Source organism: Lampetra planeri, unplaced genomic scaffold (genome assembly GCF_965212315.1).
Source record: "Lampetra planeri unplaced genomic scaffold, kcLamPlan1.2.h2 scaffold_723, whole genome shotgun sequence".
NCBI classification, from domain to species: Eukaryota; Metazoa; Chordata; class Hyperoartia; order Petromyzontiformes; family Petromyzontidae; genus Lampetra; species Lampetra planeri.
The window spans coordinates 1-22658 of NW_027615545.1; the positions used below are offsets into that span (position 1 = coordinate 1).

Here is a 22658-nt window from a genome sequence, read left to right on the forward strand (position 1 = left end):
TGTGTGTGTGTGTCTCTGTGTGTGTGTGTCTCTGTGTGTGTGTGTCTCTGTGTGTGTATCTCTGTGTGTGTGTCTGTCTCTCCGCGTCTCTGCCCCACCTCTGTGCCGTTGGGGGGGGCCCCCCCCGAGTGGACGCTGTTGGGGGGCGGCCCCCCGTACTTGCGCTGCCCCGTGGTCACGTCCAGAGTGTAGCCCGTGCGGTCCAGAAGCTCCTACACACACACAGTCACACACAGTCAGTCAGATAGTCACAGACACACACACACAGTCAGTCGGTGGTCACATCCAGAGTGTAGCCCGTGCGGTCCAGAAGCTCCTACACACACACAGTCACACACAGTCAGTCAGATAGTCACAGACACACACACACACACAGTCACACACACAGTCACACACACACAGTCACACACAGTCACACACACACACACAGATAGATAGTCACACACAGTCACACACACACAGTCACACACAGTCACACACACACAGTCACACACACACACACAGTCACACACACACACACAGATAGAGAGTCACACACAGTCACACACACACAGTCACACACAGTCACACACACACAGTCACACACACAGTCAACACACACACAGATAGATAGAGTCACACACAGTCACACACACACAGTCACACACAGTCACACACACACAGTCACACACACAGTCACACACACAGTCACACACACACAGTCACACACACAGTCACACACACACAGATAGATAGAGTCACACACAGTCACACACACACAGTCACACACAGTCACACACACACAGTCACACACACACAGATAGATAGAGTCACACACACACAGTCACACACACACAGATAGATAGAGTCACACACACACAGTCACACACACACAGATAGATAGAGTCACACACAGTCACACACACACAGTCACACACAGTCACACACACACAGTCACACACACACACACAGTCACACACACACACACAGATAGAGAGTCACACACAGTCACACACACACAGTCACACACAGTCACACACACACAGTCACACACACAGTCACACACACACAGATAGATAGAGTCACACACAGTCACACACACACAGTCACACACAGTCACACACACACAGTCACACACAGTCACACACACACACAGATAGATAGAGTCACACACAGTCACACACACACAGTCACACACAGTCACACACACACAGTCACACACACAGTCACACACACACACAGATAGATAGAGTCACACACAGTCACACACACACAGTCACACACAGTCACACACACACAGATAGATAGAGTCACACACACACAGTCACACACACACAGATAGATAGAGTCACACACACACAGTCACACACACACAGATAGATAGAGTCACACACAGTCACACACACACAGTCACACACAGTCACACACACACAGATAGATAGAGTCACACACAGTCACACACACACACACAGTCACACACACACAGTCACACACACACACACAGTCACACACACAGATAGATAGAGTCACACACAGTCACACACACACAGTCACACACAGTCACACACACACACACAGTCACACACACACACAGTCACACACACACAGTCACACACAGTCACACACACACACACAGTCACACACACACAGTCACACACACAGTCACACACACACACAGATAGATAGAGTCACACACAGTCACACACACACAGTCACACACACACACACAGTCACACACACACAGTCACACACACAGTCACACACACACACAGATAGATAGAGTCACACACAGTCACACACACACAGTCACACACACACACACAGTCACACACACACACAGTCACACACACACACAGATAGATAGATAGTCACACACAGTCACACACACACAGTCACACACAGTCACACACACACAGTCACTCACACACAGTCACACACACACAGTCACACACACACAGTCACACACACACACAGTCACACACACACACACAGATAGATAGATAGAGTCACACAGTCACACACACAGTCACACACACACAGTCACACACACACAGTCACACACACAGTCACACACACAGTCACACACACACACAGTCACACACACACACACAGAAAGAGTCACTCAGTCAGTCACTCAGTCAGTCACTCAGTCAGTCACTCAATCAGTCAGTCAGTGACTCACTCAGTCAGTCAGTCACTCAGTGGGTCACTCAGTGGGTCACTCAGTCAGTCACTCAGTCAGTCAGTCAGTCACTCAGTCAGTCACTCAGTCAGTCACTAAGTCACTAAATCACTCAGTCAGTCACTCAGTGGGTCACTCAGTGGGTCACTCAGTCAGTCACTCAGTCAGTCAGTCACTGTCAGTCAGTCACAGTCGGTCACTCAGTCGGTCACTCAGTCGGTCACTCAGTCGGTCACTCAGTCGGTCACTCAGTCGGTCACTCAGTGGGTCACTCAGTGGGTCACTCAGTGGGTCACTCAATGGGTCACTGAGTGGGTCACTCAGTCACTCACTCAGTCAGTCACTCAGCGAGTCACTCAGTCAGTCACTCACTCAGTCAGTCACTGAGTCAGTCACTGAGTCACTCACTCAGTCAGTCACTCAGCGAGTCACCAAGTCAGTCACTCACTCAGTCAATCACTCAGTCAGTCACTGAGTCACTCACTCAGTCAGTCACTCAGTCAGTCACTGAGTCACTCACTCAGTCAGTCACTCAGTCAGTCACTGAGTCACCAAGTCAGTCACTCACTCAGTCAATCACTCAGTCAGTCACTGAGTCACTCACTCAGTCAGTCACTCAGCGAGTCACCAAGTCAGTCACTCACTCAGTCAATCACTCAGTCAGTCACTGAGTCACTCAGTCAGTCAGTCAGTCACTCAGCGAGTCACCAAGTCAGTCACTCACTCAGTCAATCACTCAGTCAGTCACTGAGTCACTCACTCAGTCAGTCACTCAGCGAGTCACCAAGTCAGTCACTCACTCAGTCAGTCACTGAGTCAGTCACTCAGTCAGTCACTGAGTCAGTCACTCAGCGAGTCACCAAGTCAGTCACTCACTCAGTCAATCACTCAGTCAGTCACTCAGTCAGTCACTGAGTCAGTCACTCAGCGAGTCACCAAGTCAGTCACTCACACAGTCAATCACTCAGTCAGTCACTCAGTCACTCACTCAGTCACTGAGTCACTCACTCAGTCAGTCACTCAGTCAGTCACTCAGTCACTCACTCAGTCACTGAGTCACTCAGTCAGTCAGTCACTCAGCGAGTCACCAAGTCAGTCACTCACTCAGTCAATCACTCAGTCAGTCACTGAGTCACTCACTCAGTCAGTCACTCAGTCAGTCACTGAGTCACTCACTCAGTCAGTCACTCAGCGAGTCACCAAGTCAGTCACTCACTCAGTCAATCACTCAGTCACTGAGTCAGTCACTCAGTCAGTCACTCACTCAGTCAGTCACTCAGTCAGTCACTCAGCGAGTCACCAAGTCAGTCACTCACTCAGTCACTCACTGAGTCAGTCACTCAGTCAGTCACTCAGCGAGTCACCAAGTCAGTCACTCAGTCAATCACTCAGTCAGTCACTGAGTCACTCACTCAGTCAGTCACTCAGCGAGTCACCAAGTCAGTCACTCACTCAGTCACCGAGTCACTCACTCAGTCAGTCAGTCAGCGAGTCACCAAGTCAGTCACTCACTCAGTCAATCACTCAGTCAGTCACCGAGTCACTCACTCAGTCAGTCACTCAGCGAGTCACCAAGTCAGTCACTCACTCAGTCACCGAGTCACTCACTCAGTCAGTCACTCAACGAGTCACCAAGTCAGTCACTCACTCAGTCAATCACTCAGTCAATCAATCAGTCAGTCACTCAGCGAGTCACTCAGTCAGTCACTCACTCAGTCACTCACTTAGTCACTCACTCAGTCAGTCACTCAGCGAGTCACCAAGTCAGTCACTCACTCAGTCAATCACTCACTCAGTCAGTCACTTAGTCACTCACTCAGTCACTCACTCAGTCAGTCACTCAGTCAGTCACCGAGTCAGTCACTGAGTCAGTCACTCAGCGACTGGCAGCCTCTCCTCCTCCGCCGCCGCCGCAGCAGCGAGCGTTCGAACATTCAACGTGGCCACACGAAGCGGCTTTTCGTTGTTTCTGGAGGAGCCCCGGGGGGGTGAAGATTCAGTCTCCTGGCTCCGACGAAATGGGGGTTTTTGGCCAGGAGACTTGGGGCTCAGCGAGACATTTAAGTCGCGTCTAAGTTGGGGCTTCAATTGGAGGCGTTAGCAGCGTCCCCCCCCGCCCCCCCCCCGTTGCCTGTGGTGGCTACGAACGCGATTGAGGGGAAGAGGCAAAACGGAATTGGCCCTAATTCTAGATGCGAAGCTTTCGCGACTGAAAGGAATCACATTCGTAGGTTTTTTTCGGGAAAGTCACCGTGTGGGTAAAACATCAAAATTAACGAAAATAAAATAAAAAAACTAAAACACAAAAATCACGACGACGTTTCGGAGGCAACACGAGCCTCCGTCGGCAGGTGCGACCGTCACAGCCGAATCAAGATGCAGCTAATTCGGCTGCGACGGTTCATGCAGCTAATTCGGCTGCGACGGTTCATGCAGCTAATTCGGCTGCGACGGTTCATGCAGCTAATTCGGCTGCGACGGTTCATGCAGCTAATTCGGCTGCGACGGTTCATGCAGCTAATTCGGCTGCGACGGTTCATGCAGCTAATTCGGCTGCGACGGTTCATGCAGCTAATTCGGCTGCGACGGTTCATGCAGCCAATTCGGCTGCGACGGTTCATGCAGCTAATTCGGCTGCGACGGTTCATGCAGCTAATTCGGCTGCGACGGTTCATGCAGCTAATTCGGCTGCGACGGTTCATGCAGCTAATTCGGCTGCGACGGTTCATGCAGCTAATTCGGCTGCGACGGTTCATGCAGCTAATTCGGCTGCGACGGTTCATGCAGCTAATTCGGCTGCGACGGTTCATGCAGCTAATTCGGCTGCGACGGTTCATGCAGCTAATTCGGCTGCGACGGTTCATGCAGCTAATTCGGCTGCGACGGTTCATGCAGCTAATTCGGCTGCGACGGTTCATGCAGCTAATTCGGCTGCGACGGTTCATGCAGCTAATTCGGCTGCGACGGTTCATGCAGCTAATTCGGCTGCGACGGTTCATGCAGCTAATTCGGCTGCGACGGTTCATGCAGCTAATTCGGCTGCGACGGTTCATGCAGCTAATTCGGCTGCGACGGTTCATGCAGCTAATTCGGCTGCGACGGTTCATGCAGCTAATTCGGCTGCGACGGTTCATGCAGCTAATTCGGCTGCGACGGTTCATGCAGCTAATTCGGCTGCGACGGTTCATGCAGCTAATTCGGCTGCGACGGTTCATGCAGCTAATTCGGCTGCGACGGTTCATGCAGCTAATTCGGCTGCGACGGTTCATGCAGCTAATTCGGCTGCGACGGTTCATGCAGCTAATTCGGCTGCGACGGTTCATGCAGCTAATTCGGCTGCGACGGTTCATGCAGCTAATTCGGCTGCGACGGTTCATGCAGCTAATTCGGCTGCGACGGTTCATGCAGCTAATTCGGCTGTGACGGTTCATGCAGCTAATTCGGCTGTGACGGTTCCTGCAGCTAATTCGGCTGCGACGGTTCATGCAGCTAATTCGGCTGCGACGGTTCATGCAGCTAATTCGGCTGCGACGGTTCATGCAGCTAATTCGGCTGCGACGGTTCATGCAGCTAATTCGGCTGTGACGGTTCATGCAGCTAATTCGGCTGCGACGGTTCATGCAGCTAATTCGGCTGCGACGGTTCATGCAGCTAATTCGGCTGCGACGGTTCATGCAGCTAATTCGGCTGCGACGGTTCATGCAGCTAATTCGGCTGCAACGGTTCATGCAGCTAATTCGGCTGCGACGGTTCATGCAGCTAATTCGGCTGCGACGGTTCATGCAGCTAATTCGGCTGCGACGGTTCATGCAGCTAATTCGGCTGCGACGGTTCATGCAGCTAATTCGGCTGCGACGGTTCATGCAGCTAATTCGGCTGCGACGGTTCATGCAGCTAATTCGGCTGCGACGGTTCATGCAGCTAATTCGGCTGCGACGGTTCCTGCAGCTAATTCGGCTGCGACGGTTCATGCAGCTAATTCGGCTGCGACGGTTCATGCAGCTAATTCGGCTGCGACGGTTCATGCAGCTAATTCGGCTGCGACGGTTCATGCAGCTAATTCGGCTGCGACGGTTCATGCAGCTAATTCGGCTGCGACGGTTCATGCAGCTAATTCGGCTGCGACGGTTCATGCAGCTAATTCGGCTGCGACGGTTCATGCAGCTAATTCGGCTGCGACGGTTCATGCAGCTAATTCGGCTGCGACGGTTCATGCAGCTAATTCGGCTGCGACGGTTCATGCAGCTAATTCGGCTGCGACGGTTCATGCAGCTAATTCGGCTGCGACGGTTCATGCAGCTAATTCGGCTGTGACGGTTCATGCAGCTAATTCGGCTGCGACGGTTCATGCAGCTAATTCGGCTGCGACGGTTCATGCAGCTAATTCGGCTGTGACGGTTCATGCAGCTAATTCGGCTGCGACGGTTCATGCAGCTAATTCGGCTGCGACGGTTCATGCAGCTAATTCGGCTGCGACGGTTCATGCAGCTAATTCGGCTGCGACGGTTCATGCAGCTAATTCGGCTGCGACGGTTCATGCAGCTAATTCGGCTGCGACGGTTCATGCAGCTAATTCGGCTGCGACGGTTCATGCAGCTAATTCGGCTGCGACGGTTCATGCAGCTAATTCGGCTGCGACGGTCCCACCTGATGACGGAGACTCGTGTTGCCTCCGAAACGTCGTCGTGATTTTTGTGTTTTTTTATTTTATTTTCATTAAGTTTGATGTGTTACCCACACGGTGACTTTACCGAAAAAAACCTTAACAATACGGAATTGGCCGTTCGCGCCTCCACAGTGGCATCGCTTGCATCCTCCACAGGGTTTGCCATCTGGCACCGCACGGACGCGTTGACAGCGAATCACTCGGTCAGTCACTACGTCAAGCCACTCCATCCACGAGAGAGACACGGGGAGAGAGAGACACGGGGAGAGAGACACGGGGAGAGAGACACGGGGGGAGAGAGACACGGGGGGGGACACGGGGGGGGACACGGGGGGGGGGGGGAGACACGGGGAAAGAGACACGGGAAGACACGGGGGGAGAGAAACACGGGGAGAGAGACACGGGAAGACACGGGGAGAGAGACACGGGGAGAGAGACACGGGGAGAGAGAGAGACACGGGGAGAGAGAGAGACACGGGGAGAGAGAGACACGGGGAGAGAGAGACACGGGGAGAGAGAGAGACACGGGGAGAGAGAGAGACACGGGGAGAGAGAGACACGGGGAGAGAGAGAGGCACGGGGAGAGAGACACGGGGAGAGAGAGACACGGGGAGAGAGAGACACGGGGAGAGAGAGAGACACGGGGAGAGAGAGAGACACGGGGAGAGAGAGACACGGGGAGAGAGAGAGACACGGGGAGAGAGAGAGACACGGGGAGAGAGAGAGACACGGGGAGAGAGAGACACGGGGGGAGAGAGACACGGGGGGAGAGAAACACGGGGGAGAGACACGGGGAGAGAGAGACACGGGGAGAGAGAGACACGGGAAGAGAGAGAGACACGGGAAGAGAGAGAGACACGGGGGGAGAGAAACACGGGGGGGGGACACGGGGGGGGAGACACGGGGAGAGACACAGAGAGAGAGACACGGGGGGAGAGAGACACGGGGGGAGAGACACGGGGAGAGAGACATGGGGGGGGGGAGACACAGGGAGAGAGACACGGGGAGAGAGAGGCACGGGGAGAGAGACACGGGGAGAGAGACACGGGGAGAGAGACACGGGGAGAGAGACACGGGGGAGAGAGACACTGGGGGAGAGACACGGGGAGAGAGACGCGGGGAGAGAGAGACACTGGGAGAGAGAGACACTGGGGGAGAGACACGGGGAGAGAGACACGGGGAGAGAGACGCGGGGAGAGAGAGGCACGGGGAGAGAGACACGGGGGGGAGAGAGACACTGGGAGAGAGAGACACTGGGGGAGAGACACGGGGAGAGAGACACGGGGAGAGAGACGCGGGGAGAGAGAGGCACGGGGAGAGAGACACGGGGAGAGAGACATGGGGGGGGAGACGGGGGGGAGAGAAAGACACAGGGAGAGAGACACGGGAGAGAGAGACAGACAGTAAGGGAGTCTCCCTGTGGCCTCAGGGTAATGATTACTCCATCACGGAGACTCAGTCGAAAGATGGTGAAAGAGTTACACTCATCATCGGCCACTCGGAGACACGGGGAGAGAGACACGGGGAGACACAGGGAGAGAGACACGGGGAGAGAGACACGGGGAGACACGGGGAGAGAGACACGGGGAGACACGGGGGGAGAGACACGGGAAGACACGGGGAGAGAGACACGGGGAGAGAGACACGGGGAGACACGGGGAGAGAGACACGGGGAGAGAGACACGGGGAGACACGGGGAGAGAGACACGGGGAGACACGGGGGGAGAGACACGGGAAGACACGGGGAGAGAGACACGGGGAGAGAGACACGGGTAGACAGAGAGACACGGGAAGAGAGAGAGACACGGGGAGAGAGACACGGGGTGACATGGTGGGGACACGGGGAGACACGGGGAGAGAGAAAGACACGGGGAGAGAGACACGGGGAGAGAGACACGGGGAGAGAGACACGGGGAGAGAGACACGGGGAGAGAGACACGGGGAGAGAGACACGGGGAGAGAGACACGGGGAGAGAGACACGGGGAGAAAGACACGGGGAGACACGGGGAGAGAGACACAGGGAGAGAGACACGGGGTGACATGGTGAGGACACGGGGAGAGAGAGACACGGGGAGAGAGACAGGGGGAGAGGGACACGGGGAGACGGGGGGAGAGAGACACGGGGAGACGTGGGAAGAGAGATACGGGGAGAGAGACACGGGGAGAGAGACACGGGGAGAGGGACACGGGGAGACGGGGGGAGAGAGACACGGGGAGAGAGAGACACGGGGAGACGTGGGAAGAGAGACACGGGGAGAGAGACACGGGGAGACGTGGGGAGAGAGACACGGGGAGTGACTTTGCTCGCGTGCCGAGGAGCTCCCTGGGTACCTTTATCTTTGCTTCGTCGGGGCCTTTGCTGACATCGGGAACTTTCCTTCCCTGCTTCTCCCTCTGCCGGTAGGTCTTCATGACCCCGCAGAGAAACGCACTCTTGTTCTGTGAGACAGAGAGAGACACGGGGAGAGACACGGTGAGAGAGACACGGGGAGAGAGACACGGGGAGAGAGAGAGAGACACGGGGAGAGAGTGAGAGAGACACGGGGAGAGAGAGAGACACGGTGAGAGACACGGTGAGAGAGACACGGGGAGAGAGAGACACGGTGAAAGAGAGAGACACGGGGGAGAGAGTGAGAGAGACACGGGGAGAGAGAGACACGGGGAGAGAGAGAGACACGGGGAGAGACACGGTGAGAAAGACACGGGGAGAGAGAGACACGGTGAAAGAGAGAGACACGGGGGAGAGAGTGAGAGAGACACGGGGAGAGAGAGACACGGGGAGAGAGACACGGTGAGAGAGACACGGTGAGAGACACGGTGAAAGAGAGAGACACGGGGGAGAGAGTGAGAGAGACACGGGGAGAGAGAGACACGGGGAGAGACACGGTGAGAGAGACACGGGGAGAGACACGGTGAGAGAGACACGGGGAGAGAGACACGGGGAGAGAGAGAGACACGGGGAGAGAGACACGGTGAGAGAGAGACACGGTGAGAGAGAGACACGGGGAGAGAGAGACACGGGGAGAGAGAGAGACACGGGGAGAGAGAGACACGGTGAGAGAGAGACACGGGGAGAGAGAGAGACACGGGGAGAGAGACACGGTGAGAGAGACACGGTGAGAGAGAGAGAGCGAGCGAGGGTTACATGAAGCCCCGTTAAAAAAAAAAAACATTTTACGAAATGATGAACGAAGCAAAGTGCCGAATACACCGAGCATCTTCTTGTTTCCACGGAACGAAAAAAAAGAAAGAGGGAGACACGGGGAGAGACACGGGGAGAGACACGGGGAGAGAGAGACACGGTGAGAGAGAGAGACACGGTGAGAGAGAGAGACACGGTGAGAGAGAGACACGGGGAGAGAGAGACACGGGGAGAGACACGGGGAGAGAGAGACACGGGGAGAGACACGGGGAGAGAGAGACACGGGGAGAGAGACACGGGGAGAGAGAGACACGGGGAGAGAGAGACACGGGGAGAGAGAGACACGGGGAGAGAGAGACACGGGGAGAGAGAGACACGGGGAGAGAGAGACACGGGGAGAGAGAGACACGGGGAGAGAGAGACACGGGGAGAGAAAGACACGGGGAGAGAGAGACACGGGGAGAGAGAGACACGGGGAGAGAGAGACACGGGGAGAGAGACACGGAGAGAGAGACACGGGGAGAGAGAGACACGGTGAGAGAGAGAGACACGGTGAGAGAGAGAGACACGGTGAGAGAGAGACACGGGGAGAGAGAGACACGGGGAGAGACACGGGGAGAGAGAGACACGGGGAGAGACACGGGGAGAGAGAGACACGGGGAGAGAGACACGGGGAGAGAGAGACACGGGGAGAGAGAGACACGGGGAGAGAGAGACACGGGGAGAGAGAGACACGGGGAGAGAGAGACACGGGGAGAGAGAGACACGGGGAGAGAGAGACACGGGGAGAGAGAGACACGGGGAGAGAAAGACACGGGGAGAGAGAGACACGGGGAGAGAGAGACACGGGGAGAGAGAGACACGGGGAGAGAGACACGGAGAGAGAGACACGGGGAGAGAGAGACACGTGAGAGACACGGGGAGAGAGACACGGGGAGAGAGACACGGGGAGAGACACGGGGAGAGAGAGACACGGTGAGAGACACGGGGAGAGAGAGAGACATGGGGAGAGACACGTGAGAGACACGGTGAGAGAGAGACACGGGGAGAGACACGGGGAGAGAGAGACACGGGGAGAGACAGACACAGGGAGAGGGAGAGAGACACAGGGAGAGAGACACGGGGAGAGAGAGAGACACGGTGAGAGAGAGAGACACGGGGAGAGAGAGACACGGGGAGAGAGAGACACGGGGAGAGAGAGACACGGGGAGAGAGAGAGACACGGGGAGAGAGAGAGACACGGGGAGAGAGAGACACGGGGAGAGAGAGACACGGGGAGAGAGAGACACGGGGAGAGAGAGACACGGGGAGAGAGAGACACGGGGAGAGAAAGACACGGGGAGAGAGAGACACGGGGAGAGAGAGACACGGGGAGAGAGAGACACGGGGAGAGAGAGACACGGGGAGAGAGAGAGACACGGGGAGAGACACGGTGAGAGAGACACGGTGAGAAAGACACGGGGAGAGAGACACGGGGAGAGAGAGAGACACGGGGAGAGAGACACGGTGAGAGAGGGAGCGAGCGAGCGAGAGATTTAGCGAGAGAGCGAGCGAGCGAGGGTTACATGAAGCCCCGTTAAAAAAAAAAAACATTTTACGAAATGATGAACGAAGCAAAGTGCCGAATACACCGAGCATCTTCTTGTTTCCACGGAACGAAAAAAAAGAAAGAGGGAGACACGGGGAGAGACACGGGGAGAGACACGGGGAGAGAGAGACACGGTGAGAGAGAGACACGGGGAGAGAGAGAGACACGGGGAGAGAGAGAGACACGGGGAGAGAGAGAGACACGGGGAGAGAGAGACACGGGGAGAGAGAGAGACACGGTGAGAGAGAGAGACACGGTGAGAGAGAGAGACACGGGGAGAGAGAGACACGGGGAGAGAGAGACACGGGGAGAGAGAGAGACACGGGGAGAGAGAGAGACACGGGGAGAGAGAGACACGGGGAGAGAGAGAGACACGGTGAGAGAGAGAGACACGGTGAGAGAGAGACACGGGGAGAGAGAGACACGGGGAGAGAGAGACACGGGGAGAGAGAGACACGGGGAGAGAGAGAGACACGGGGAGAGAGAGAGACACGGGGAGAGAGAGACACGGGGAGAGAGAGAGACACGGTGAGAGAGAGAGACACGGGGAGAGAGAGACACGGGGAGAGAGAGACACGGGGAGAGAGAGACACGGGGAGAGAGAGAGACACGGGGAGAGAGAGAGACACGGGGAGAGAGAGACACGGGGAGAGAGAGACACGGGGAGAGAGAGACACGGGGAGAGAGAGACACGGGGAGAGAGAGACACGGGGAGAGAAAGACACGGGGAGAGAGAGACACGGGGAGAGAGAGACACGGGGAGAGAGAGACACGGGGAGAGAGACACGGAGAGAGAGACACGGGGAGAGAGAGACACGTGAGAGACACGGGGAGAGAGACACGGGGAGAGAGACACGGGGAGAGACACGGGGAGAGAGAGACACGGTGAGAGACACGGGGAGAGAGAGAGACATGGGGAGAGACACGTGAGAGACACGGTGAGAGAGAGACACGGGGAGAGACACGGGGAGAGAGAGACACGGGGAGAGACAGACACAGGGAGAGGGAGAGAGACACAGGGAGAGAGACACGGGGAGAGAGAGAGACACGGTGAGAGACACGGGGAGAGAGAGACACGGGGAGAGACACGGGGAGAGAGAGAGACACGGGGAGAGAGAGACACGGTGAGAGACACGGTGAGAGAGAGACACGGGGAGAGACAGACACAGGGAGAGGGAGAGAGACACGGGGAGAGACAGACACAGGGAGAGGGAGAGAGACACGGGGAGAGAGACACGGGGAGAGAGAGACACGGGGAGAGAGAGAGAGACACGGGGAGAGACACGGGGAGAGAGAGACACGGTGAGAGACACGGGGAAAGAGAGACACGGTGAGAGACACGGGGAGAGACACGGGGAGAGAGAGAGACACGGGGAGAGACAGACACAGGGAGAGGGAGAGAGACACGGGGAAAGAGACACGGGGAGAGAGAGAGACACGGTGAGAGACACGGGGAGAGACAGACACGGGGAGAGACACGGGGAGAGAGAGAGAGACACGGGGAGAGAGAGACACGGTGAGAGACACGGTGAGAGAGAGACACGGGGAGAGACACGGGGAGAGAGAGAGACACGGGGAGAGACAGACACAGGGAGAGGGAGAGAGACACGGGGAGAGAGACACGGGGAGAGAGAGAGACACGGGGAGAGACAGACACAGGGAGAGACAGACACAGGGAGAGGGAGAGAGACACGGGGAGAGAGACACGGGGAGAGAGAGACACGGGGAGTCTCTCTGTGGCCTCAGGGTAATGATTAACTCCATCACGGAGACTCAGTCGAAAGATGGTGAAAGAGTTACACTCATCATCGGCCACTCGGAGACACGGGGAGAGAGACACGGGGAGACGGGGAGACACGGGGAGACACGGGGAGAGAGACAGGGAGACAGAGACACGGGGAGACACGGGGAGACACGGGGAGACACGGGGAGACACGGGGAGAGAGACACGGGGAGAGAGACACGGGGAAAGAGACACGGGGAGACACGGGGAGAGAGACACGGGGGAGGTCGCTGTAGGAGTGAGTGAGTTGGCGAATGAGTGAGGGAGTCTCTCCGTATCTCTGAGTGAGTTGGTGAGCGAGTTGGTGAGTTGGTGAGCGAGTTGGCGAGCGAGTTGGTGAGCGAGTTGGTGAGTTGGCGAGCGAGTTGGTGAGTGAGTTGGCGAATGAGTGAGGGAGTCTCTCCGTATCTCTGAGTGAGTTGGTGAGCGAGTTGGTGAGCGAGTTGGTGAGCTGGTGAGCGAGTTGGTGAGTTGGTGAGCGAGTTGGTGAGTTGGCGAGCGAGTTGGCGAGCGAGTTGGTGAGCGAGGTGGTGAGTTGGTGAGCGAGTTGGTGAGTTGGCGAGCGAGTTGGTGAGCGAGTTGGTGAGCGAGTTGGTGAGTTGGTGAGCGAGTTGGTGAGTTGGTGAGCGAGTTGGCGAGTTGGTGAGCGAGTTGGTGAGTTGGCGAGCGAGTTGGTGAGCGAGTTGGTGAGTTGGTGAGCGAGTTGGCGAGCGAGTTGGTGAGCGAGTTGGTGAGTTGGCGAGCGAGTTGGTGAGCGAGTTGGTGAGCGAGTTGGTGAGTTGGTGAGCGAGTTGGCGAGCGAGTTGGCGAGCGAGTTGGTGAGTTGGTGAGCGAGTTGGTGAGCGAGTTGGTGAGCGAGGTGGTGAGTTGGCGAGCGAGTTGGCGAGCGAGTTGGTGAGTTGGTGAGCGAGTTGGTGAGCGAGTTGGTGAGCGAATTGGTGAGTTGGTGAGCGAGTTGGTGAGCGAGGTGGTGAGCGAGTTGGTGAGTTGGTGAGCGAGTTGGTGAGCGAGTTGGTGAGTTGGTGAGCGAGTTGGTGAGCGAGTTGGTGAGCGAGGTGGTGAGTTGGTGAGCGAGTTGGTGAGCGAGGTGGCGAGTTGGTGAGCGAGTTGGTGAGCGAGTGGGCGAGCGAGGTGGTGAGTTGGTGAGCGAGTTGGTGAGCGAGTTGGCGAGCGAGGTGGTGAGCGAGGTGGTGAGGTGGTGAGCGAGTTGGTGAGCGAGTTGGCGAGTTGGTGAGCGAGTTGGTGAGTTGGTGAGTTGGTGAGCGAGGTGGTGAGGTGGTGAGCGAGTTGGTGAGCGAGTTGGTGAGCGAGTTGGTGAGGTGGTGAGCGAGTTGGTGAGTTGGTGAGCGAGTTGGTGAGTTGGTGAGCGAGGTGGTGAGCGAGTTGGTGAGCGAGTTGGTGAGCGAGTTGGTGAGTTGGTGAGGTGGTGAGTTGGTGAGTGAGTTGGTGAGCGAGGTGGTGAGCGAGGTGGTGAGTGAGGTGGTGAGGTGGTGAGCGAGTTGGTGAGCGAGTTGGTGAGCGAGTTGGTGAGCGAGTTGGTGAGCGAGGTGGTGAGTTGGTGAGCGAGTTGGTGAGCGAGTTGGTGAGCGAGGTGGTGAGTTGGTGAGCGAGTTGGTGAGCGAGTTGGTGAGTTGGTGAGCGAGTTGGTGAGCGAGTTGTGAGCGAGGTGGTGAGTTGGCGAGCGAGTTGGCGAGTTGGTGAGCGAGTTGGCGAGCGAGGTGGTGAGTTGGTGAGCGAGGTGGTGAGCGAGGTGGTGAGTTGGTGAGCGAGGTGGTGAGCGAGTTGGTGAGCGAGTTGGTGAGCGAGGTGGTGAGCGAGGTGGTGAGTTGGTGAGCGAGTTGGTGAGCGAGTTGGTGAGCGAGGGTGGTGAGGTGGTGAGCGAGGTGGTGAGTGAGTTGGTGAGCGAGGTGGTGAGGTGGTGAGCGAGGTGGTGAGTTGGTGAGCGAGTTGGTGAGCGAGTTGGCGAGCGAGTTGGTGAGTTGGTGAGCGAGGTGGTGAGCGAGGTGGTGAGGTGGTGAGCGAGTTGGTGAGCGAGTTGGTGAGCGAGTTGGTGAGCGAGTTGGTGAGGTGGTGAGCGAGTTGGTGAGTTGGTGAGCGAGTTGGTGAGTTGGTGAGCGAGGTGGTGAGCGAGTTGGTGAGCGAGTTGGTGAGTTGGTGAGGTGGTGAGTTGGTGAGTGAGTTGGTGAGCGAGGTGGTGAGCGAGGTGGTGAGCGAGGTGGTGAGCGAGTTGGTGAGCGAGTTGGTGAGCGAGTTGGTGAGCGAGGTGGTGAGTTGGTGAGCGAGTTGGTGAGCGAGTTGGTGAGCGAGGTGGTGAGTTGGTGAGCGAGTTGGTGAGCGAGGTGGTGAGCGAGTTGGCGAGTGAGTTGGTGAGTTGGCGAGCGAGTTGGCGAGCGAGGTGGTGAGCGAGTTGGTGAGCGAGGTGGTGAGCGAGTTGGTGAGCGAGGTGGTGAGCGAGTTGGTGAGCGAGGTGGTGAGGTGGTGAGCGAGGTGGTGAGGTGGTGAGCGAGTTGGTTAGTTGGTGAGTTGGTGGTGAGCGAGGTGGTGAGGTGGCGAGCGAGTTGGCGAGCGAGTTGGTGAGTTGGTGAGCGAGTTGGTGAGCGAGGTGGTGAGCGAGTTGGTGAGCGAGTTGGTGAGCGAGTTGGTGAGCGAGGTGGTGAGGTGGTGAGCGAGTTGGTGAGCGAGGTGGTGAGCGAGTTGGTGAGCGAGTTGGTGAGCGAGGTGGCGAGTTGGTGAGCGAGTTGGTGAGCGAGTTGGTGAGCGAGGTGGTGAGCGAGTTGGTGAGCGAGTTGGTGAGCGAGGTGGCGAGTTGGTGAGCGAGTTGGTGAGCGAGTTGGTGAGTTGGTGAGCGAGTTGGTGAGTTGGCGAGCGAGTTGGTGAGCGAGGTGGTGAGCGAGTTGGTGAGTTGGCGAGCGAGGTGGTGAGCGAGGTGGTGAGGTGGTGAGCGAGTTGGTGAGCGAGTTGGTGAGCGAGTTGGTGAGCGAGTTGGTGAGCGAGGTGGTGAGCGAGTTGGTGAGCGAGTTGGTGAGCGAGGTGGCGAGTTGGTGAGCGAGTTGGTGAGCGAGTTGGTGAGCGAGTTGGTGAGCGAGGTGGTGAGGTGGTGAGCGAGTTGGTGAGCGAGTTGGTGAGCGAGTTGGTGAGCGAGTTGGTGAGCGAGTTGGTGAGGTGGTGAGCGAGTTGGTGAGTTGGTGAGCGAGGTGGTGAGTTGGCGAGCGAGTTGGCGAGCGAGGTGGTGAGCGAGTTGGTGAGCGAGTTGGTGAGTTGGTGAGCGAGGTGGTGAGCGAGGTGGTGAGTTGGCGAGCGAGGTGGTGAGCGAGGTGGTGAGGTGGCGAGCGAGTTGGTGAGTTGGTGAGCGAGGTGGTGAGTTGGCGAGCGAGTTGGCGAGCGAGGTGGTGAGCGAGTTGGTGAGCGAGTTGGTGAGCGAGTTGGTGAGCGAGGTGGTGAGGTGGTGAGCGAGTTGGTGAGCGAGTTGGTGAGCGAGTTGGTGAGCGAGTTGGTGAGCGAGGTGGTGAGCGAGTTGGTGAGCGAGTTGGTGAGCGAGGTGGCGAGTTGGTGAGCGAGTTGGTGAGCGAGTTGGTGAGCGAGGTGGTGAGCGAGGTGGTGAGGTGGTGAGCGAGTTGGTGAGCGAGTTGGTGAGCGAGTTGGTGAGCGAGGTGGTGAGCGAGTTGGTGAGTTGGTGAGCGAGGTGGTGAGCGAGTTGGTGAGTTGGTGAGCGAGGTGGTGAGCGAGGTGGTGAGTTGGCGAGCGAGGTGGTGAGCGAGTTGGTGAGCGAGTTGGTGAGCGAGTTGGTGAGCGAGGTGGTGAGTTGGTGAGCGAGGTGGTGAGCGAGGTGGTGAGTTGGTGAGCGAGGTGGTGAGCGAGTTGGTGAGCGAGGTGGTGAGTTGGTGAGCGAGTTGGTGAGCGAGTTGGTGAGCGAGTTGGTGAGCGAGTTGGTGAGCGAGTTGGTGAGCGAGGTGGTGAGCGAGTTGGTGAGCGAGTTGGTGAGGTGGTGAGCGAGGTGGTGAGCGAGGTGGTGAGGTGGTGAGCGAGGTGGTGAGCGAGGTGGTGAGGTGGTGAGCGAGGTGGTGAGCGAGGTGGTGAGGTGGTGAGCGAGGTGGTGAGCGAGTTGGTGAGCGAGTTGGTGAGCGAGTTGGTGAGCGAGGTGGTGAGGTGGTGAGCGAGTTGGTGAGCGAGTTGGTGAGCGAGTTGGTGAGCGAGGTGGTGAGTTGGTGAGCGAGTTGGTGAGCGAGGTGGCTAGTTGGTGAGCGAGTTGGTGAGCGAGTTGGTGAGTTGGCGAGCGAGTTGGTGAGCGAGGTGGTGAGCGAGTTGGTGAGCGAGTTGGTGAGCGAGTTGGTGAGATGGTGAGGTGGTGAGTTGGTGAGCGAGGTGGTGAGGTGGTGAGCGAGGTGGTGAGGTGGTGAGCGAGTTGGCGAGCGAGGTGGTGAGGTGGTGAGCGAGTTGGTGAGCGAGGTGGTGAGGTGGTGAGCGAGGTGGTGAGCGAGTTGGTGAGGTGGTGAGTTGGTGAGCGAGTTGGTGAGCGAGTTGGTGAGCGAGGTGGTGAGGGTGGTGAGCGAGTTGGTGAGCGAGTTGGTGAGTTGGTGAGGTGGTGAGTTGGTGAGCGAGTTGGTGAGCGAGTTGGTGAGCGAGGTGGTGAGGTGGTGAGCGAGTTGGTGAGCGAGTTGGTGAGTTGGTGAGGTGGTGAGTTGGTGAGCGAGTTGGTGAGCGAGTTGGCGAGGTTGGTGAGCGAGTTGGTGAGTTGGTGAGCGAGGTGGTGAGCGAGGTGGCGAGGTGGTGAGCGAGGTGGTGAGCGAGTTGGCGAGTTGGTGAGCGAGTTGGTGAGGGAGTTGGTGAGTTGGTGAGCGAGTTGGTGAGTGAGGTGGTGAGTTGGTGAGCGAGTTGGTGAGCGAGTTGGTGAGCGAGTTGGTGAGATGGTGAGGTGGTGAGTTGGTGAGCGAGGTGGTGAGGTGGTGAGCGAGGTGGTGAGGTGGTGAGCGAGTTGGCGAGCGAGGTGGTGAGGTGGTGAGCGAGTTGGTGAGCGAGGTGGTGAGGTGGTGAGCGAGGTGGTGAGCGAGTTGGTGAGGTGGTGAGTTGGTGAGCGAGTTGGTGAGCGAGTTGGTGAGCGAGGTGGTGAGGTGGTGAGCGAGTTGGTGAGCGAGTTGGTGAGTTGGTGAGGTGGTGAGTTGGTGAGCGAGTTGGTGAGCGAGTTGGTGAGCGAGGTGGTGAGGTGGTGAGCGAGTTGGTGAGCGAGTTGGTGAGTTGGTGAGGTGGTGAGTTGGTGAGCGAGTTGGTGAGCGAGTTGGCGAGTTGGTGAGCGAGTTGGTGAGTTGGTGAGCGAGGTGGTGAGCGAGGTGGCGAGGTGTGAGCGAGGGTGGTGAGCGAGTTGGCGAGTTGGTGAGCGAGTTGGTGAGGGAGTTGGTGAGTTGGTGAGCGAGGTGGTGAGTGAGGTGGTGAGTTGGTGAGCGAGTTGGTGAGTTGGTGAGCGAGTTGGTGAGTGAGGTGGTGAGCGAGTTGGTGAGTTGGTGAGCGAGTTGGTGAGTGAGGTGGTGAGCGAGTTGGTGAGGGTGGTGGTGAGTTGGTGAGCGAGTTGGTGAGTGAGGTGGCGAGTTGGTGAGTTGGTGAGCGAGTTGGTGAGTGAGGTGGTGAGCGAGTTGGTGAGTTGGTGAGCGAGTTGGTGAGCGAGTTGGTGAGTTGGTGAGCGAGTTGGTGAGGTGGTGAGCGAGTTGGTGAGTTGGTCAGCGAGTTGGTGAGTTGGTGAGCGAGTTGGTGAGTGAGGTGGTGAGCGAGTTGGTGAGGTGGTGGTGAGTTGGTGAGCGAGTTGGTGAGTGAGGTGGCGAGTTGGTGAGTTGGTGAGCGAGTTGGTGAGTGAGGTGGTGAGCGAGTTGGTGAGTTGGTGAGCGAGTTGGTGAGCGAGTTGGTGAGCGAGGTGGTGAGCGAGTTGGCGAGCGAGTTGGCGAGCGAGTTGGTGAGCGAGTTGGTGAGCGAGTTGGTGAGCGAGTTGGTGAGTTGGCGAGCGAGGTGGTGAGCGAGGTGGTGAGGTGGTGAGCGAGGTGGTGAGGTGGTGAGGGTCACCTGTACGTGGGAGAGGTCGCTGTCTCGAAACTGCTCCAGCACGGCCAACGCTCCGTCCTCGTTGAACTCCTTCAGGGCCTCCAGCGCTCGGTCATCCAGGTCCTCGTGCGCCACCGCACCTACACACAGACACACACACACAGAGACACACACAGATAGATACACACACAGAGACACGCACAGATAGATACACACACAGACACACACAGAGACACGCACAGATAGATACACACACAGATAGATACACACACAGAGACACACACAGATAGATACACACACAGAGACACACACAGATAGATACACACGCAGACACACACACAGAGACACACACACACAGAGACACGCACAGATAGATACACACGCAGACACACACACGGAGACACGCACACGGAGAAACACACACAGATAGATACACACACAGAGACACACACGGAGACACGCACAGATAGATACACACACAGACACACACAGAGACACACACACAGAGACACGCACAGATAGATACACACACAGACACACACAGAGACACACACACACAGAGACACGCACAGATAGATACACACACAGACACACACACGGAGACACACACACACAGAGACACACACAGATAGATACACACGCAGACACACACACGGAGACACGCACACGGAGAAACACACACAGATAGATACACACACAGAGACACACACGGAGACACGCACAGATAGATACACACACAGACACACACAGAGACACACACACAGAGACACGCACAGATAGATACACACACAGACACACACACACACAGAGACACACACAGACACACACACGGAGACACGCACACGGAAAAACACACAGATAGACAGACACACACAGATAGATACACACACAGAGACACGCACGGAGACACACACGGAGACACACACGGAGACACACACACAGATAGATACACACACAGATAGATACACACACAGAGACACGCACGGAGACACACACGGAGACACACACACAGATAGATACACACACAGATAGATACACACACAGACACACACACAGAGACACACACACGGAGACACACACAGACACACGCACGGAGACACACACACAGAGACACAGAGAGAGACAGGTAGATACACACACAGATAGATACACACACACAGACACACAGAGAGAGACACACAGATAGAGACACAGAGACACACACAGAGACACACACAGAGACACAGAGAGAGACAGGTAGATACACACACAGAGACACACACACACACACACAGAAAAATACACACACAGATAGATACACACAGAGACACACAGAGAGAGACGCACAGAGACACACACACACAGAGACACACACAGAGAGACATACACAGAGAGAGACAGGTATCTGTGTGTGTGTCTGTCTGTGTGTGTGTCTGTCTGTGTGTGTCTGTCTGTGTGTGTGTCTGTCTGTGTGTGTGTCTGTCTGTGTGTGTGTCTCTGTGAGTGTGTCTCTCGGTGTGTGTCTCTCGGTGTGTGTCTCTCGGTGTGTGTCTCTCGGTGTGTGTCTCTCGGTGTGTGTCTCTCTGTTTGTGTCTGTCTGTGTGTGAGTGTCTCTCTGTGTGTGAGTGTCTCTCTGTGTGTGTGTGTCTCTCTGTGTGTGTGTCTCTCTGTGTGTGTCTCTGTGTGTGTCTCTGTGTGTGTCTCTGTGTGTGTCTCTGTGTGTGTCTCTGTGTGTGTCTCTGTGTGTGTCTCTGTGTGTGTCTCTGTGTGTGTCTCTGTGTGTGTCTCTGTGAGTGTCTCTGTGTGTGTCTCTGTGTGTGTCTCTGTGTGTGTCTCTGTGTGTGTCTCTGTGTGTGTCTCTGTGAGTGTCTCTGTGAGTGTCTCTGTGTGTGTCTCTGTGTGTGTCTCTGTGTGTGTCTCTCCGTGTGTGTCTCTCCGTGTGTGTCTCTCCGTGTGTGTCTCTCCGTGTGTGTCTCTCCGTGTGTGTCTCTCCGTGTGTGTCTCTGTGTGTGTCTCTGTGTGTGTCTCTGTCTCTGTGAGTGTCTCTGTGTGTGTCTGTGTGTGTCTCTCCGAGTGTCTATCTGCGTGTGTCTATCTGCATGTGTGTCTATCTATGAGTGTCTCTGAGAGTGTCTCTGTGTGCGTCTCTGTGTGCGTCTCTGTGTGCGCGTCTCTGTCTCCGTGAGTGTCTCTGTGTGTGTCTGTGTGTCTATCTGCGTGTGTCTATCTGCGTGTGTGTCTATCTGCATGTGTGTCTATCTATGAGTGTCTCTGAGAGTGTCTCTGTGTGCGTCTCTGTGTGCGTCTCTGTGCGCGTCTCTGTGTGCGCGTCTCTGTCTCCGCGAGTGTCTCTGCGTGTGTCTGTGTGTCTATCTGCGTGTGTGTCTATCTCACCGGATCTGTAGACGTCCAGTAGCGCCGTGGTGACCCTGGCCGAGATCCCGGCCTCAAGCAGCAACGACCGCTCCTCACCCAACTCCATCTCCTCCTCCACCTCCTCCACCTCCCCCTCCACCTTGTCCACCTTCTTCAACTTGTCACCGCCCACCCGCCGGAGAGACCCAACACCGCCACCGGCCCCTCCCCCCCTCCTCCTTCAGCCCCCCTTCGGGGGGGGGCCCGGGCCCCCCCCCAACCACTACCAGCCCCTCCCCCGTCGCTCGGGGGTCACCCCAACATGCCCCGCGGTGGGGGGCACGGTGGGGGGCACGGTGGGGGGCACGGTGGGGGGGGCGGCCGTCGACGTCACCGCCGCTACGCTCGTGTCCATTGGCTCCTCGGTGGAGAGGTTGCCACCCCTCCCCCCCCTCCGTTCACCTCCTCAGACATCGCTACAGGGGGGGGGCGGGGGGGGGATGGGGGAGGGTGGGGGGGGGGGAGAGAGGGGGAGGGGTGAGGGGGGGCGGGGTGAGGGTGGGGTGGGGGGAGGAAGATGGGGGGGTGAGGGGGGGTGGAGGGGGTGAGACAGGGGGAGGGGTGAGGGGGGGGGAGATTGGGGAGGGGTGAGGGGGGAGAGGGGGGGGGCGCGGGGGGGGATGGGGGAGGGGTGATGGTGGGGAGGGGGGGAGGGGTGAGGGGGGGCGGGGTGAGGGTGGGGAGGGGGGAGGAAGATGGGGGGGTGAGGGGGGGGGGAGATTTGGGGAGGGTGAGGGGGAGAGGGGGGGGGGGCGCGGGGGGGGATGGGGGGAGGGGTGATGGTGGGGAGGGGGGGAGGGGTGAGGGGGGGGGCGGGGTGAGGGTGGGGAGGGGGGGAGGAAGATGGGGGGGTGAGGGGGGGGGGAGATTGGGGAGGGGTGAGGGGGGAGGAGGGGGGG

The 22658-nt window shown here is 57.5% G+C and overlaps 1 protein-coding gene across 1 annotated transcript; it reads right to left on the reverse strand.

The window, feature by feature from the left end:
• Positions 1–253: 253 nt before the first annotated feature.
• Positions 254–22175, reverse strand: LOC144741801 (heterogeneous nuclear ribonucleoprotein Q-like). Its single transcript, XM_078624304.1, has 4 exons — positions 21739–22175; positions 19387–19505; positions 9160–9267; positions 254–316 (listed from the first exon to the last, which is right to left on the reverse strand). Exons 1-4 carry the CDS (start codon positions 21824–21826, stop codon positions 269–271), a joined length of 363 nt encoding a protein of 120 aa, XP_078480430.1. The 5' UTR covers positions 21827–22175; the 3' UTR covers positions 254–268.
• Positions 22176–22658: the final 483 nt, after the last annotated feature.